General features: G+C 44.2%; 1 protein-coding gene across 1 annotated transcript in view; it reads left to right on the top strand.

The window, feature by feature from the left end:
* The window catches only part of MSH4 (mutS homolog 4), a 53,984-nt gene extending 42,433 nt beyond the window's left edge, over positions 1–11,551 (top strand). The window contains exons 16-20 of the mRNA XM_048860873.2: positions 185–303; positions 5,239–5,367; positions 6,101–6,275; positions 9,934–10,022; positions 10,684–11,551. Coding sequence (XP_048716830.1) covers positions 185–303; positions 5,239–5,367; positions 6,101–6,275; positions 9,934–10,022; positions 10,684–10,875 — 704 coding nt within the window. The 3' untranslated portion in view covers positions 10,876–11,551. The remainder of the gene's footprint in view (positions 1–184; positions 304–5,238; positions 5,368–6,100; positions 6,276–9,933; positions 10,023–10,683) is intronic.
* Positions 11,552–15,668: the final 4,117 nt, after the last annotated feature.

Below are 15,668 nucleotides of genomic sequence, written 5' to 3'. Positions count from 1 at the left end.
TAAGTATTCTTTTGAACTGCTCGTATTGTTTTCTATGGAAAATGTCATTATTTACTAAGTGGAAAAATGTGTTTCTAAAAATAAGATGAGATTTTATCTGTGTATTAAACAAGGCCAGTTTTTAGCTATAGTGTTACTACGAGTGATAACATAAGATAACTTGTACTTTTATTTTATTTTGCAGGTTCTTATGTCCCAGCAGAATATTCTTCTTTTAGAATTGCTGAGCAAATTTTCACTAGAATTGGTATGGATGATGATATAGAAACAAATTCATCAACATTCATGAAGGAAATGAAAGAGGTACAGGTTTAAATATTTTAGTATCAAGGGCCCTAATTAACATTAAGCTGGTACAGTTTACATTGGTTTATGGATCTATATTTCATTGGCATTGAAGCACTTCTATTTTAGATGAGCACATGTCAGGGATAGTGTAGGAATACTTGGTCCTGCCTCAGCACAGCGGCTGGACTAGGTGACCTCTCAAGGTCCCTTCCAGCCCTACATTTCTATGATTCTGTGTACAAACAAAGCAGTCAAAGACAACTTGGCTTCTTTATCTCTCTTCCATATTGTATATCATGAGGAGAGCAGCATCTTTTAGAAACGTAGGTCCCAGGCCATGTAGGGATTTACAGGTCAAATCCAGCATCAGAAAATCAACTCAGGAACTAATAGGTTGTCACTATCAAGCATAGAACTTAATACAGTCTTACGTGTTATGTGAATCACAATCTTAATGTGATTATGGGGAAAACAAACCTTTACTTAACAAGTGAATTTTGCATCAGCTTCAGTTTCCACATGAATTTAAGATGCATCCCCATATAGAGTTCACTACAGTAGTCCAGTCTTGAGGTGATGCATCTGAAAGAAATGTTAACTACCAGATGGCTGTTTGTAGAGTGAAAGAAAACTGTCTGGATGTTGCTACTGTATGATCCACTAGTTGCTGCTCAGAGAGTAACCAGAGGCAGGTGATGACAACCTTTACCATGTAGTGTCCACTGCTAAAGCACAACCAATATTGTCAAATCGGCATCCAAACATCACCCAGTGAAGTCCCAGATTGAACAGCAATGGAAATAGTTACTCTGCAAAAACTGACTCCATCCAGAGCCACTTAAGAGAACCATAGACCCAGCTCTATAAATTTGCCAATTGAATGTTTGAAGGTATTTCCCAGCCTACAAGTGACCAGCTAGCTCATGTTACTTGAGACATGATTAACGTCAGTGCCCTGCAAGAAACTCAAGAACCATGCTGCCATATTGCTGGCTACAATCTCATCACCCACCTCCATCACCCAAAACACAGCCTTGCTACGTGCATCAAGCACAGCATTGAGGATTATGACATAATAGTTGCTAGGAGCAACTCTGGAACCTTCACCATCTCAGTAAGAATCAGCAAGATAAGAGTGTTTTAACGCAGGGGAGGGCAAACTTTTTGGCCTGAGGGCCACATTGGGTTTCCAAAATTGTATGGAGGGCTGGTTAGGGGAGGCTGTGCCTCCCCAAACAGCGAGGGGTGGCCTGGCCCCCACCCCCTATCTGACACCCCCTGCCCCTGGACTCCTGCCCCATCCAACTCCCCCAGTTCCCTGTCCCCTGACAGCCCCCCCCGGACCCCTGCCCCATCTACCTCTCCCGGACCACCCTGCCCTGACTGCCCCATCCAACACCTCCTCTCATTCCTGATTTCCTCCCCCCCACCCCGGGACCCCTGTCCTCTGACCGCCTCTGGAACCCCTGCCCCTGACTGCTCCCCACCGCCGTATCCAGCCCCCCCTCCTTCCTGACTGCCCCCCCCCGGACCCCTGCCCTCTATCTAACCTCCCCCCGCTCCCTGCCCCCTTACTGCGCTGCCTGTAGCACCGGTGGCTGGCAGCGCTACAGCCGCGGTGCCCAGAGCACCAGGACAGGCAGCCGTGCTGCCCGGCTGGAGCCAGCCATGCCACCGCGCAGCACAGAGCACCGGGTCGGGCCGCAGCTCTGCAGCTGTGCTGTCCGGCACGAGCTTGCAACCCCGCTGCCCAGAGCATTGCGCCGGCGGCGCAATGAGCTGAGGCTGTGGGGGAGGGGGAACAGCAGGGGAGGGGCTGGGGGCTAGCCTCCCTGGTCAGGAGCTCAGGGGCCAGGGAGGACGGTCCCGGGGGCTGTAGTTTGCCCACCTCTGGTTTAACGTGTATAAACCACTGAATACAGACTGTCTTCTCCCTCATTACCCACACTCCATCGCCTGGCTTATATATATGTCATTGATTTCAGTAGCCACCACACAATGTGGGGCTATGCTAGTAACGATACTGCAGGTGAGGCGCTTGTGGAATTATCATCAAATGAAGACACATACCTTCTTTTCTATGCGAAAGACAGAGGCACTTTTCATTCTGCTCCCTGGAACAGAGACTGCAATCCAGATCGCTGTTTCATCACCGAAGATCAGTTGAATATGTCTAGCACTACTCTTGCTACTTCCCACACAGCTAGCATCGACTGGTGATAATCCACATTGGGTTTGAACTCCAGTAGTCATGTCATTACCCAAATGGCAATAGAAGTTTCAAAGGGAAATTGGCCAGGATTCACTGCAGCAATTGAGGCCACCATTGACGCAGTTCCACTGAAGCCTGGAAATTTCAGTTGTTTCAGCAAGCTTATCCAAATAGCTGCAAGAAAAAACATCTCTCACAGCAATCAGAATCGATATACCCCATACTGGAAACCAGAAACAAAAAGGCTATTACGGATGAACCAAATAAATATAATTGCAGAAACACTTATTATGAACTCAAAAGTACTGGGGGAAAAATCAACTAAGCATAAAGTGTGCAGAGAGCTCTGACACATAGTCAGCTCACTACCTATCCCCAATCTCCCTATCATTTCCCTTCACCAAGGAAGAGGTGAATAACCTTGGAAGAATATTTCTTGTATTGGCAGCCAAACGAAAGTCCACTAAAGGTCTGTTTACATTGCATATTCCTTTGAACGGTCTATAGCATACATATACTACCTGCCCCTCTCCTGCCAGCACAGGTTTAAATAGCAGCGTAAAGGGTGAGGTACTGTTTAGGTGAATATAGTAAAGACATGCCTGAAGCTTGTGAGTATGTACCCTACATGGCTCTCTCCTCACCCAAGCAGTGACTCCCCCATCTACACTGCTATTTTTAGCAGTGTCGTGTCCTGCAACTGCCTCCCCATGGCTGGAGTTTTTCCCAGTTGCAGGGAAAGATTCCAGTAGCGGGAAAAGGCTCCACTGCTGGAGCGTTGCCCTGCCACAGGAGCTGCTGGAGCCTTTGTCTCCATGTAAGACTCCAGCACCAGGGAGCTACACCTACCACACATGTGGTGTGCAGTGTAGACATGTGCTGACACCACAGTTTTAGGCTATCATCTAAACAATCGAAAAGCTAGGGCAGAGCTGCACATGGACTTCTATGACTAGTAGATAAGACTACAAAATGTCTTGATGTGATGTTAGACCAAAGCCTCGCATTCCACTAGCACCTGAAAAATATCTATGACAAAATAAAGATGTGTGTAAACCCCATCCATAAGCTGTCAGCAGCAAGCTGGGGAGGCGATGCAAAAACTCTACAAACCTCTTTGAAGGGGGGAGGGATAGCTCAGGGGTTTGAGCATTGGCCTGCTAAACCCAGGGTTGTGAGTTCAATCCTTGAGGGGGCCATTTAAGGATCTGGGGCAAAAATTGGGGATTGGTCCTGCTTTGAGCAGGGGGTTGGACTAGATGACCTTCTGAGGTCCCTTCCAAGTGAGGTCCCTTCCAACCCTGATATTCTATGATTCTATTATTCTTCACTAGCCTTTGTCTACTCTGCCACAGAATACTGCTGACCCATCTAGACACATCATTTGTCAATTCTCAATTAAACACCATCATGCAGGTCATCACAGGCATAGTAAAATCAATGCCACAACCATGGCTTCCCATACTGGCACATATCAACCCACTCCAAATTTGTTGCTGCATGAGGGAACAAGGATTTTCCAATATATAAATACCTAAATAATATATCAAGATTCCAACTCAAATCCAGAAATCTTTTTTGGCTTGCAGCGCAGGAGTTCGAAGACTTGGGGTTCTCCCACAAAGATCAATGGTGAGCAAGGTGAAAGGGCTCCATACAAACACGTTATCAAGGACTCAACTGAACAACCCACTGGCTTTTCACTCACATGGAAAATATGCTCCACTTTGAACTGAATGTGCACATCACATGGCAGATTTGCCTCTGTCCTCCATGAATGGGGACTGATACACAATCCTACTTGTGAGTGCAGAAACAGATTTCAAACTATGAAACGCCTTATCAACCAGTGTCCCAAATGATCATATATCAGTGGTATTTCTTCCATCTACTCTGTGTCACCTGAAGCAATCAATTGGATTGCCAACTTAGATCTGGACATCTAACGATGCTGGTTTTAAGCCATATGAAAGAAGAAGAGTTTAATCAGACCTCCATATTGCAAACATGTATTAGTAACTAGCACAACTGGACTTCTCAGGAAGCAGGGCAGAAAAATAATACCAGTAAGTTGTTTTTTAAAACTTTTCTAAAATAGGCCTTTAATAAAATAAGGTAGAAAAACCCACAACCATCCTTTTCTCTACCTGTTGCTCCTTTCTACAACTCCCTTAAAATTTTCTATCTTGCCTGCCATCTTCTGTTTTTTTCTTCAAGATTTTCAATGTGAGTTATGGCCTTTAAGACCTGCTCCCGAACCAGCAAGCTGGAGATGAGCAGGAAGTTCTAAGAATTATTCATAATAGCTTTTCTATAAATCATGTCACAGTTTTAAGTCCAATATCTCTGAAACCATTCCAACAGGAGTAGAAATCACTGTTCCATTGGACATTACTCTTGATGTTTCATTAGGTATTGTACCTTAAATTATTGTTGGGCCATATCTGACTGTTGCCAGTACTCCACCCCTGAGATCTGATTTTGAGGAAAAATTACATATTTAGAGATAAAGAGGTAAACAGTTTTGTGGCAGGATGTTTAGTTTGTTTTAAAATGTCAGCTGTTTGGAAGCTGCTCAGAGGTGAAAGCCATGGATCTTCTGACAGGATTTTGTTCTTTGTCGTGTTGTTCTTTGTTTTCAGTGGACTTTTTGTTGGCTTGTTTGGTTTTTTGGGAGAGGGAGGGAGGGGGTATTTAAAAATTTACTGCTAGAGATAACAAAGTATTGTTTTTCTTAGATAACGTATATCATACAAAATGCTAATGACAAATCACTCATCATAATTGATGAACTTGGCAGAGGTACCAGTACTGAAGAAGGTATTGGCATTTGTTATTCAGTGTGTGAATATCTACTGAGTCTGAAGGTATTTTTTATATTTTTTAATCATTAGTCTCTGCAATTTGTAATTGTTTTCTCATGCAGCCTTAAAATGGTACTAAATAAAAACGTTTTCTCATGCTCCAGTCTTCATTTTATGGACAATTCTGATCTAAATAATACGGATACACTTACTGGGATATATGGATAGATAAGAAATTGATCAATAGATAAGAATAAGGACAAGGATGCCATACTTCCTGCCCTTCTAGTCCTTGTCCTATCCTTACCCCATCCCATTCCAACCACAGGATTATCCCTTGAACACACTCCTTCTAACCCTTGGCTCCATTCATGTTCATTCCTGTTCTTTCCGTTGGCGAAGACTTTGCCTTGGCTTTTACAGCTTTGCAGTGACTATACCAAGAATGAGACTAACAACAATATCCCTAAAGCAGTTGTATGGTAATTTAATATATTTTTGAAACGGCTTTAAAACTGCCTGTAACTGGAGCTTTCTTTACTATTTTGCTATAATCTTGCCCATGTTTACAGTACCAAAGAAATAGATCTCTTCATTAAATTTAATATTTTTTAGTAATTTCAGGACATTTTTTCAAAGCAATGCATGTAGGTTTAGCCATCAGTGAAAGTCATATTGCTAAATTCCTGTACCCACTTTGAAAATATATATTTTAACCTTATTTTGCTTAAGTATAATGAATTATGAAGGATTACTTAATATGTTATAATATTTCCATTTCTGTTGCCTAATTTAGGCATTTACTCTATTTGCTACACATTTCCTGGAACTATGTCATATAGATGCTTTATATCCCAATGTGGAAAACAACCATTTTGAAGTACAACATGTGAGAAGTAGTGCTGGAAATAAGGAAAAAATTACTTATACTTACATACTTTCGAAAGGACACACAGAGGAAAAAAACTATGGTAATGGACTTCAGTATTAATATTAATAACTTATTAAAAAGTACATAAGATATATCAAACTATTAGGGTCTAACATTCCTACTGTCAACTGACAGATCACTCCATATTGTGAATCATTTTTTATATAGTAACTGTTACATACAGGTTCAGCAGTGGCCTAGAAGAACTTCATCACACCATTGAAGATACCATCGCATGGCTAGATGACTATGCACCGCTAAATAAATAAACAGGTTAAAATACTGCTCCAGTTATTTTTGTATTTTAAATAGTTGTGTAATAAGGTAGTATTTTGTGTCCACAGTATGAAAAACTTGATTGTCTAATAAAATGATCTTTCTGCTCTCGGACTTCACCTGGAATCTTCAACTAGTTGAGGACACAGTGACCTGAGATGAGTCACTCTGAGCACATAATAGCTGTACTGAGTGCTCTGCATTGATTTCCTGTTTGATTATGGGAGCAATTCAAAGTGCTGTGTGATAGTCTTAAATGGATGCCTGCACATTCAAGACTTATCTGAGAGCTGCCTCTTTTGTCTTTGCTCATATAGGATGAAATAAAAAAGTTAACTAAAAGCTGTACCCATTTAGCTCATCCTAAATGAATGAAGGCTGTATTAAAAATGACAAATTAATGTTCATAGATGTGTGCCTCCATTTATTTATTCAGAGGCACTTTTTATCCTTTGAAATATCAAAACAGTGTTCTTGGGAAAGTGGGTTCATTTGTCCTTTAAATTTAATATAAACTGTAGTGAAGCAGCCTGTGTAACAGATTAAAACATTTTATTTATGTCTCATTGTCATCCATTCATTTCTTTATAGACCCATAATCCTTTGGGGAGTGAAAAGAATCCACATAATGTTTCTGAGGGCCGGTCTACACTACCCCTTATGTTGATATAACTTATGTCACTAAGGGATGTAAAAAAGACACCGTCCTGAGCGATGCAAGTTACACGGACCTAAGTGCTGGTGTGTGGGAAGCCGTACATCAGCAGGAGGCGCTCTTCTGCCAACATAGTTACCACCTCTCGCGGAGGTGGAGTAATTATGCTGACAGGAGAGCTCTCTCCTGTTGACATAGTGTGTCTTCACGAGACATGCTGCAGTGGAGCAGCTGCATCTAGTGGAGACTAGCTATAAATGCTAGATTCTGTAGTTGGATCCCTGATTTAGCTGACTTAATCAATAGGGAGTTGTCTCACAACACACAATTTGTACAAGTCTGAGATAGCTGAAGACTATAAATTATTCGAGTTAAAATTAGAATTAATTAAATATAAAATGTTCCTTCTAGGCCTTTATCAAAATTTCACTGCTAATTTGCCTCACATTGGTAACACAAGGCCAGTTTTGGGGATTTTTCGCAAGATGAATTCTGAAGAATTATACATAGATTTATAGGACTGGAAGAATTCATGCATGTCCCCTGCAGATTTCTTTACTTCCCTGCAGAAAAATGACTTTCTGACAGGGAAGAGCAGTCACGCACCACTCCCTAGCTGTGCATGTACATTGTTTCAGGAACCCAGAGCAGCTCGCAGAGAGGTAACTCACCACAGGCCTGGGGACACCCCAGCCAGTGGCTTCTACCCTGAGCCAGGATCAGGTGCTAGTCCTGTTTGGGCTGGAAGCAGGAGAGGATGGGACTTCCTCTTCCCCTAAAAGGAGTGGGTGGGGCTGTATCAGACCCACCCCCAGAAACCTCCCCCAGCTGCAGGAAACTCAGCATCCTCCCCTGCTTCCTGCTCCCATTGCTCCTCAGCTGCAGGGGGGGGGGACGAGGGTCACTGTATGGGGAGCTGCTCCCCCATCCACCCAAACCCTGTGCATCTGGACCTCCCATACCCAGATACCCCTGTCCAGCTTGACTCTCACTCAGAACCACCCCTGGCCTTTCATAACCTGAACCCCATCCCATTGAAGCTCAACCCCTGCATCTGGAGGCCCCCTGCACCCAGAACCCCTGCCTCTGGACCCCCACCCCTGCACCCAGACCACCCCCAGTGAGCTCCCTGCACTCAAGCCTCCATCCTGATGAACCTGAGTCCCCACATCCAGACCCCCATGCCACTGACCCCCAACTAGCTGCACCCAGACCTCCAACTCACCAAGCCCCACTCCCCAAAACCCAGACCCCCCTGGTAAGACCCCCACACCCAGACCCCTCTGCTGATCCCCAACCATTCCCATTGCCCCTGCACCTGGAAGCCCCCCAGTGAGCCTCTGTTTATCCAGATCCCCTCACACCTAGACCCCCAAGTGAGCTGCCTGTACCCAGATTGTCCCACACAGAATCCTCTCACTCCACAGCTGGATCCCCCCACAGTGAGCCCCTCCACACTTGGATCCTGCCTGGTTGAGCCTGCCTGCCCCACACCTGGTATGCCTGGCACAGAGGGGCAGGCCTAGGTCTTGTGCTGTGTGAGGGTCAGGTGCAGCCTCGCCACTGAGTCCATGTCCCAGGGCGTGGGGAGGCTGCAGGGTGATCTCCCACCTTTGTACAGCCAGTGGCCTGTGCTCCCCACTGTCATGCTATAGCGTCTGGATTTATTTATTGACAAATAAAACTTACAGAATTTTTGGAGAATTTTAAAATGTGTGCAGAATTTTTAATTTTTTAGTGCAGAATGCCCTCAGGAGTAGTGTTCAGTTGAGGCACCTGGTCTGCCAGCATCACGGGGGAATTTAAGGACTCCTAGGAGCCTTGCTTTTTCTTCTCAGCTTTCAGAGGAGGAAGAAGCATGCAGCCCAGCTATTGAAAATAGAAGCTTTTCAGCAGCTGTTGGATTGGGTTAGGCCCCAAGTTCTCCTAGACCAGTTAAGGGATGGAGGAAGAATCAAACATCACAGTCTTGGGAGCAGGACAGGCACCAGTGATACTCTGTTCCTCTTCCCAAAGATAAATGGCTCATCAGGTGAGACACTGGAAAAAACAGTCTCAATCATTTTCACTGACCTGGAAACCGACCACCCAGACTCTGATCTCCACCTCGTTTTCCTCACTGCAGTAAGGCTCCTTCTGTTTAGGGTTAAAACCAGGATGTCCAAGATGATGTCCTGAGCCCGTACAAATGTATGGCTGAGAGTACTGATCACCATTACAGATTTCCTGGGACATTATCGCAGGAATGATAAACCTGAGAAAATCTGGACAGGTGGCAACCCTACTTTTGTTCCACACCGAGCTCTTCTCTCTTCCCTATTGGATCAGACTTAAGTGAAGGCTGCTAAACCCACTTCCCAACTTTTGTTCTCTAATCCTCTTAATGAGGGATTCTTCTTCCTATTCTGTAGACTTTGCCCCTCCTTCAGTAATGGAAAAAGAGCTGCCTATTCTCAGCCCTAGTATTATAGCTGATGCATCTTAGCATAAGCAGTCAGCTTGTGTCAGAATAGCTATTTTGAATACATAGAATATGTTTTATAGCAGGCATCACCAGAGATCCTGAGTAACTTGATTTAATCCTTGCTCCTTATAAGTCAGACTGCTAGGAAAATTACTGAGTTCAGATACAGAGGAGAGGAAACTTATAGGGGAATGAAATAAAAATTCTTTTTGAAAAAAATAATTTTAGAGTGACATTTTGATTAAGGTAAGCATTCATTCTGGCACAGAGAGTAAAGGACTACTTTATATTTTTTATGTTTAGGATTAAAAGCTGCAGAAGTTTCTTCTCTACCACCATCAGTAATTTTGGATGCAAAGGAGATCACAACTCATATTGCTAGACAAATTTTGGTATGTAGTAGTAATTTGCAGTAGTTAATTTATAGTCTTATAAAACACAAACCTCCAATATATTCTCATGTATTGTCTATTGTTTTATAAAATGTAAGTAGCTCAATGATATATTACAGAGATATAGAAGTATGGCACATAAAAATTAGATCTAATTATACAGGGATTATTGGGAATTTTTAAAGAAAATCAGTTTTACTTTTAACAAATTTGCTAATAAAATTACTGTGAGAAAGGGAGAGAAGGATTTTATTTTATTCTTTTCAAAAAGCTTCTTTATTCCATGAACAGTTGCAAAAAAAAATTTGTAATTTATTTATATAACCTTTGTAACATTTCACCAGAATTTTACAGACTAAGAAGCTGTTCGTAGGATAGATTTCAAACGGATTTCTCAGTTCATTCTGGTGTTAGGTCAAGAAACTAGACATTATGTTTTTGGGAGTGGTTTTAATGGGGTTTATTGAAGATCACTGTCAAATGACAACATAGAGCTCTGTCATTACCATCAAGAAGTACTAGATATAGTCCTAGATAGAATCTGCAAATGGTACATCAGCAGACACAGAACTGGGACAGGCAGAAAACAGCCAATATTACTACTTCAATAAATGAATATCTGTGTTCACATTTTAATGTATGTGTTTGTTTTTAAGAACAGCAAAAGCAAAGAACCACTCCTGAGACATTAAGACAGAGGGCTGTATACCATCTAGCAACAAGGCTGGTTCAGACTGCAAGGAACTCTCGATTGGATGCAGACAGTTTGCGAATATTCTTGAAAGGCCTGAAAAAAAAGTATGAAGCTGATTGTCCTGTGTCTGGACAAGCACAAACTGAAGATGGACAGTAATTTATAGCTTACATTGATGGACTAATTTATTTGGTGAGGGCCTGAATATTAATTTTCTGTATCACTGACATGTAATTGTTTTTATTTTTTAAAATAGTTGATTCTCATCATAAATTATATTCACTACTGAAGCAACACATTTACTATATGTGGGTATAAATAGTTATTCCTCTGAAGAATTTTTTTGGAGCAAATTTTAAACAGAAGCATTTATTTTGTATAAATAGTATAACTATGAAAGAATTATTTTTCCATAAGACTCTTGATATGTCAGTGATGACCAAAAGTCCCTATGTGCTTTTTTCTGAAGAGATTGAGGGCAGGAGGCCCCACTCCATTTTGCTAGAGACTGGTGGAGACACTACTCCAAACCTTCTCTAGCAACAGAGAGTGGTGAGTAGGTTTATTTCAAAACAGAAAATTAACCCTTTTACAGAGTCTGTCAGTACATCTTTCCACACCCCTGGAGCTGGATTAAATACTTTTAAAATGCATGGCCCCAGTATGGAGAGAAGGAATGGACCAAACCAAAGAAAGAGAGGTTGTGGTAGGCAGATAACTTAATTGCTCTTCCTCGATATAACTCCCTGGCAAATAAGGAGGTGTTGTTTTGGCCTTCCACCAAATGACACCTGTCTGTGGAATAGGTCAGTCAACAGACTGCAAAGCCAGCATCCTTGGCCTTTTTTACAGAAAATTGCACATACATTGACATGGTTAAGCCTTTAGCATAACTGATGCCTGAACATTAAAGGAATGTCATGAACATTAAAACTACATTTGACTGAACATGCTTTTCATGTACCACAGCTACAGGTGCCGTCTAAGATTACTTCTTTATATTTATGACAAAGACTGGAGAAAGTATTATTTCAGCTCTGTCTTTTTGGGTTTTTTTTTTTGCGCACTTGAGAACACTTCAGTCGTTTCACTCATATGTAGATGGCTAGTTTCTCTGTCTAGTCTCATGCAGTGATATATATACACATCACCTACTAGCCAGAGGCAGGGCATTTACCACACCTCTGGAAATAATTTTGGCTTAAGGTGGCCAAATTGAAGGTCCAGTCACATCTCTGAGTTGGGGCCAGTGAGGATCTCCCTCCACCTCAGTGGGAGCTCCAGGAGGGATTCCCTTTAATCTTGTGCCTATCTTCTCTTTAAGTAACCATGTGGGGGCACAGTCTAGCCCAGGAGCGGGCAAACCTTTTGGCCTGAGGGCCACATTGGGTTTTCAAAATTGTATGGAGGGCCAGTTAGGGGAGGCTGTGTCTCCCCAAACAGCCAGGTATGGCCCTGCCCCCACCTCTTATCCGAACCCCCGAACCCTCCGCCCCCTGACAGCTCCCCCAGGACTCCTGCCCCATCCAACCCCCACCGTCCCCTGACGGCCCCCCTGGGACTCCTACCACATCCACCACCCCCTGCTCCCTGTCCCCTGACCACGCCTGGACTCCCCACCCCTGACTGCCTCCTGCCACCCCATCCAACCCCCCTCTCCTTCCTGACTGCCCCCCCCAGGGACCTCTGCCCCATCCAACCCCCCTGTTCCCCACCCTCTGCCCACCCCGACCCCATCCGCACCCCCGCCCACTGACCAACCCCCCCAACTCCCTTGCCCTCTATCCAGCCTCCCTGCCCCCTTACTGCGCTGCCTGGAGCACCAGTGGCTGGCGGTGCGACAGCTGTGCCACCCAGAGCACCGGGTCAGGCCGCGGCTCTGCAACTGCGCTGCCCGGCCGCCCAGAGCGTTGTGCCGCACAAGGCTGTGGGGGAGGGGGAACAGCGGGGGCGGGGCTGGGGACTAGCCTCCCAGGCCAGGAACTCAGGGGCCAGGCAGGAGGGTCCCATGGGCCGGTTTACCCACCTCTGGTCTAGCCTATAAAAAGTTAGTTAAACCCTTCATAGTTTAAGGGTTTATTAAGTGTTTGTGTAATATTTAATAAATAGCCTTTTCTAAATTACAGTAGTTTACTTTTTTCTTGGGCATATTTTATTTTCACATATTTCAAAAATATCAAGGGAAAAAAAAAATTTTTAAACTCAGTCTCCAAGGTTTCCTTTTCAAGAGTGTCTCCTGCCATAGCTGTGTCGATTACAAAGAGAAATGAAAGACACAGCATTTTGGCTGAAGGCAGTTTGCAGCAAAGACTTCACAATCCTCAATTCCCCAGGGGCTTCCAATGATTTTACATTGATTTTTAAATCAGTTGAAAACACCACCAATACATTTTTTCTCCAATGTTTTTCCTCCCTTTTTTGGATTATTATTATTCAGAGAGCAGCCTCGGGTTGCAGGGGCTGAGAAGAACCTTTCTGTAATTGCACCTCATGGCTGCCAGGGTCCACTGTGGCATCAGACACAGGAATGGAAACCAGGGAAACTCTCACCTGTACTCACAATCTTCCTGCATTATTGCTTCCTCATGTGCTCCTGTCGTAGAATCAGTTTCACAGGTAGTGTTAGTCTATAAAGTATAACTTTTTAGCCATAACTGAACATTTTTATTCCAAGGTGAACACACAGAATTTGAGGGAAAATTACGCAGTTCCTGAGGGAGGAGAGAGTGAAGGGAAAAGGCAGTTCATAGAATCATAGAATCATAGAATATAAGGGTTGGAAGGGACCCCAGAAGGTCATCTAGTCCAACCCCCTTCTCGAAGCAGGACCAATTCCCAGTTAAATCATCCCAGCCAGGGCTTTGTCAAGCCTGACCTTAAAAACCTCTAAGGAAGGAGATTCTACCACCTCCCTAGGTAACGCATTCCAGTGTTTCACCACCCTCTTAGTGAAAAAGTTTTTCCTAATATCCAATCTAAACCTCCCCCACTGCAGCTTGAGACCATTACTCCTCGTTCTGTCATCTGCTACCATTGAGAACAGTCTAGAGCCATCCTCTTTGGAACCCCCTTTCAGGTAGTTGAAAGCAGCTATCAAATCCCCCCTCATTCTTCTCTTCTGCAGGCTAAACAATCCCAGCTCCCTCAGCCTCTCCTCATAACTCATGTGTTCCAGACCCCTAATCATTTTTGTTGCCCTTCGCTGGACTCTCTCCAATTTATCCGCATCCTTCTTGAAGTGTGGGGCCCAAAACTGGACACAGTACTCCAGATGAGGCCTCACCAATGTCGAATAGAGGGGAACGATCACGTCCCTCGATCTGCTCGCTATGCCCCTACTTATACATCCCAAAATGCCATTGGCCTTCTTGGCAACAAGGGCACACTGCTGACTCATATCCAGCTTCTCGTCCACTGTCACCCCTAGGTCCTTTTCCGCAGAACTGCTGCCTAGCCATTCGGTCCCTAGTCTGTAGCTGTGCATTGGGTTCTTCCGTCCTAAGTGCAGGACCCTGCACTTATCCTTATTGAACCTCATCAGATTTCTTTTGGCCCAATCCTCCAATTTGTCTAGGTCCTTCTGTAACCTATCCCTCCCCTCCAGCGTATCTACCACTCCTCCCAGTTTAGTATCATCCGCAAATTTGCTGAGAGTGCAATCCACACCATCCTCCAGATCATTTATGAAGATATTGAACAAAACCGGCCCCAGGACCGACCCTTGGGGCACTCCACTTGATACCGGCTGCCAACTAGACATGGAGCCATTGATAACTACCCGTTGAGCCCTACAATCTAGCCAGCTTTCTACCCACCTTGTAGTGCATTCATCCAGCCCATACTTCCTTAACTTGCTGACAAGAATACTGTGGGAGACCGTGTCAAAAGCTTTGCTAAAGTCAAGAAATAATACATCCACTGCTTTCCCTTCATCCACAGAACCAGTAATCTCATCATAGAAGGCGATTAGATTAGTCAGGCATGACCTTCCCTTGGTGAATCCATGCTGGCTGTTCCTGATCACTTTCCTCTCATGCAAGTGCTTCAGGATTGATTCTTTGAGGACCTGCTCCATGATTTTTCCAGGGACTGAAGTGAGGCTGACTGGCCTGTAGTTCCCAGGATCCTCCTTCTTCCCTTTTTTAAAGATTGGCACTACATTAGCCTTTTTCCAGTCATCCGGGACTTCCCCGGTTCGCCACGAGTTTTCAAAGATAATAGCCAATGGCTCTGCAATCACAGCCGCCAGTTCCTTCAGCACTCTCGGATGCAACTCGTCCGGCCCCATGGACTTGTGCACGTCCAGCTTTTCTAAATAGTCCCTAACCACCTCTATCTCCACAGAGGGCTGTCCATCTCTTCCCCATTTTGTGATGCCCAGCGTAGCAGTCTGGGAGCTGACCTTGTTAGTGAAAACAGAGGCAAAAAAAGCATTGAGTACATTAGCTTTTTCCACATCCTCTGTCACTAGTTTGCCTCCCTCATTCAGTAAGGGGCCCACACATTCCTTGGCTTTCTTCTTGTTGCCAACATACCTGAAGAAACCCTTCTTGTTACTCTTGACATCTCTGGCTAGCTGTAGCTCCAGGTGCGATTTGGCCCTCCTGATAACATTCCTACATGCCCGAGCAATATTTTTATACTCTTCCCTGGTCATATGTCCAACCTTCCACTTCTTGTAAGCTTCTTTTTTATGTTTAAGATCCGCTAAGATTTCACCATTAAGCCAAGCTGGTCGCCTGCCATATTTACTATTCTTTCGACTCATTGGGATGGTTTGTTCCTGTAACCTCAACAGGGATTCCTTGAAATACAGCCAGCTCTCCTGGACTCCTTTCCCCTTCAAGTTAGTCCCCCAGGGGATCCTGGCCATCCGTTCCCTGAGGGAGTCGAAGTCTGCTTTCCTGAAGTCCAGGGTCCGTATCGTGCTGCTTACCTTTCTTCCCTGTGTC

Source organism: Caretta caretta, chromosome 8, assembly GCF_965140235.1.
Source record: "Caretta caretta isolate rCarCar2 chromosome 8, rCarCar1.hap1, whole genome shotgun sequence".
Classification (NCBI taxonomy): Eukaryota; Metazoa; Chordata; order Testudines; family Cheloniidae; genus Caretta; species Caretta caretta.
This window is presented reverse-complemented; position numbering and strand designations above follow the sequence as displayed.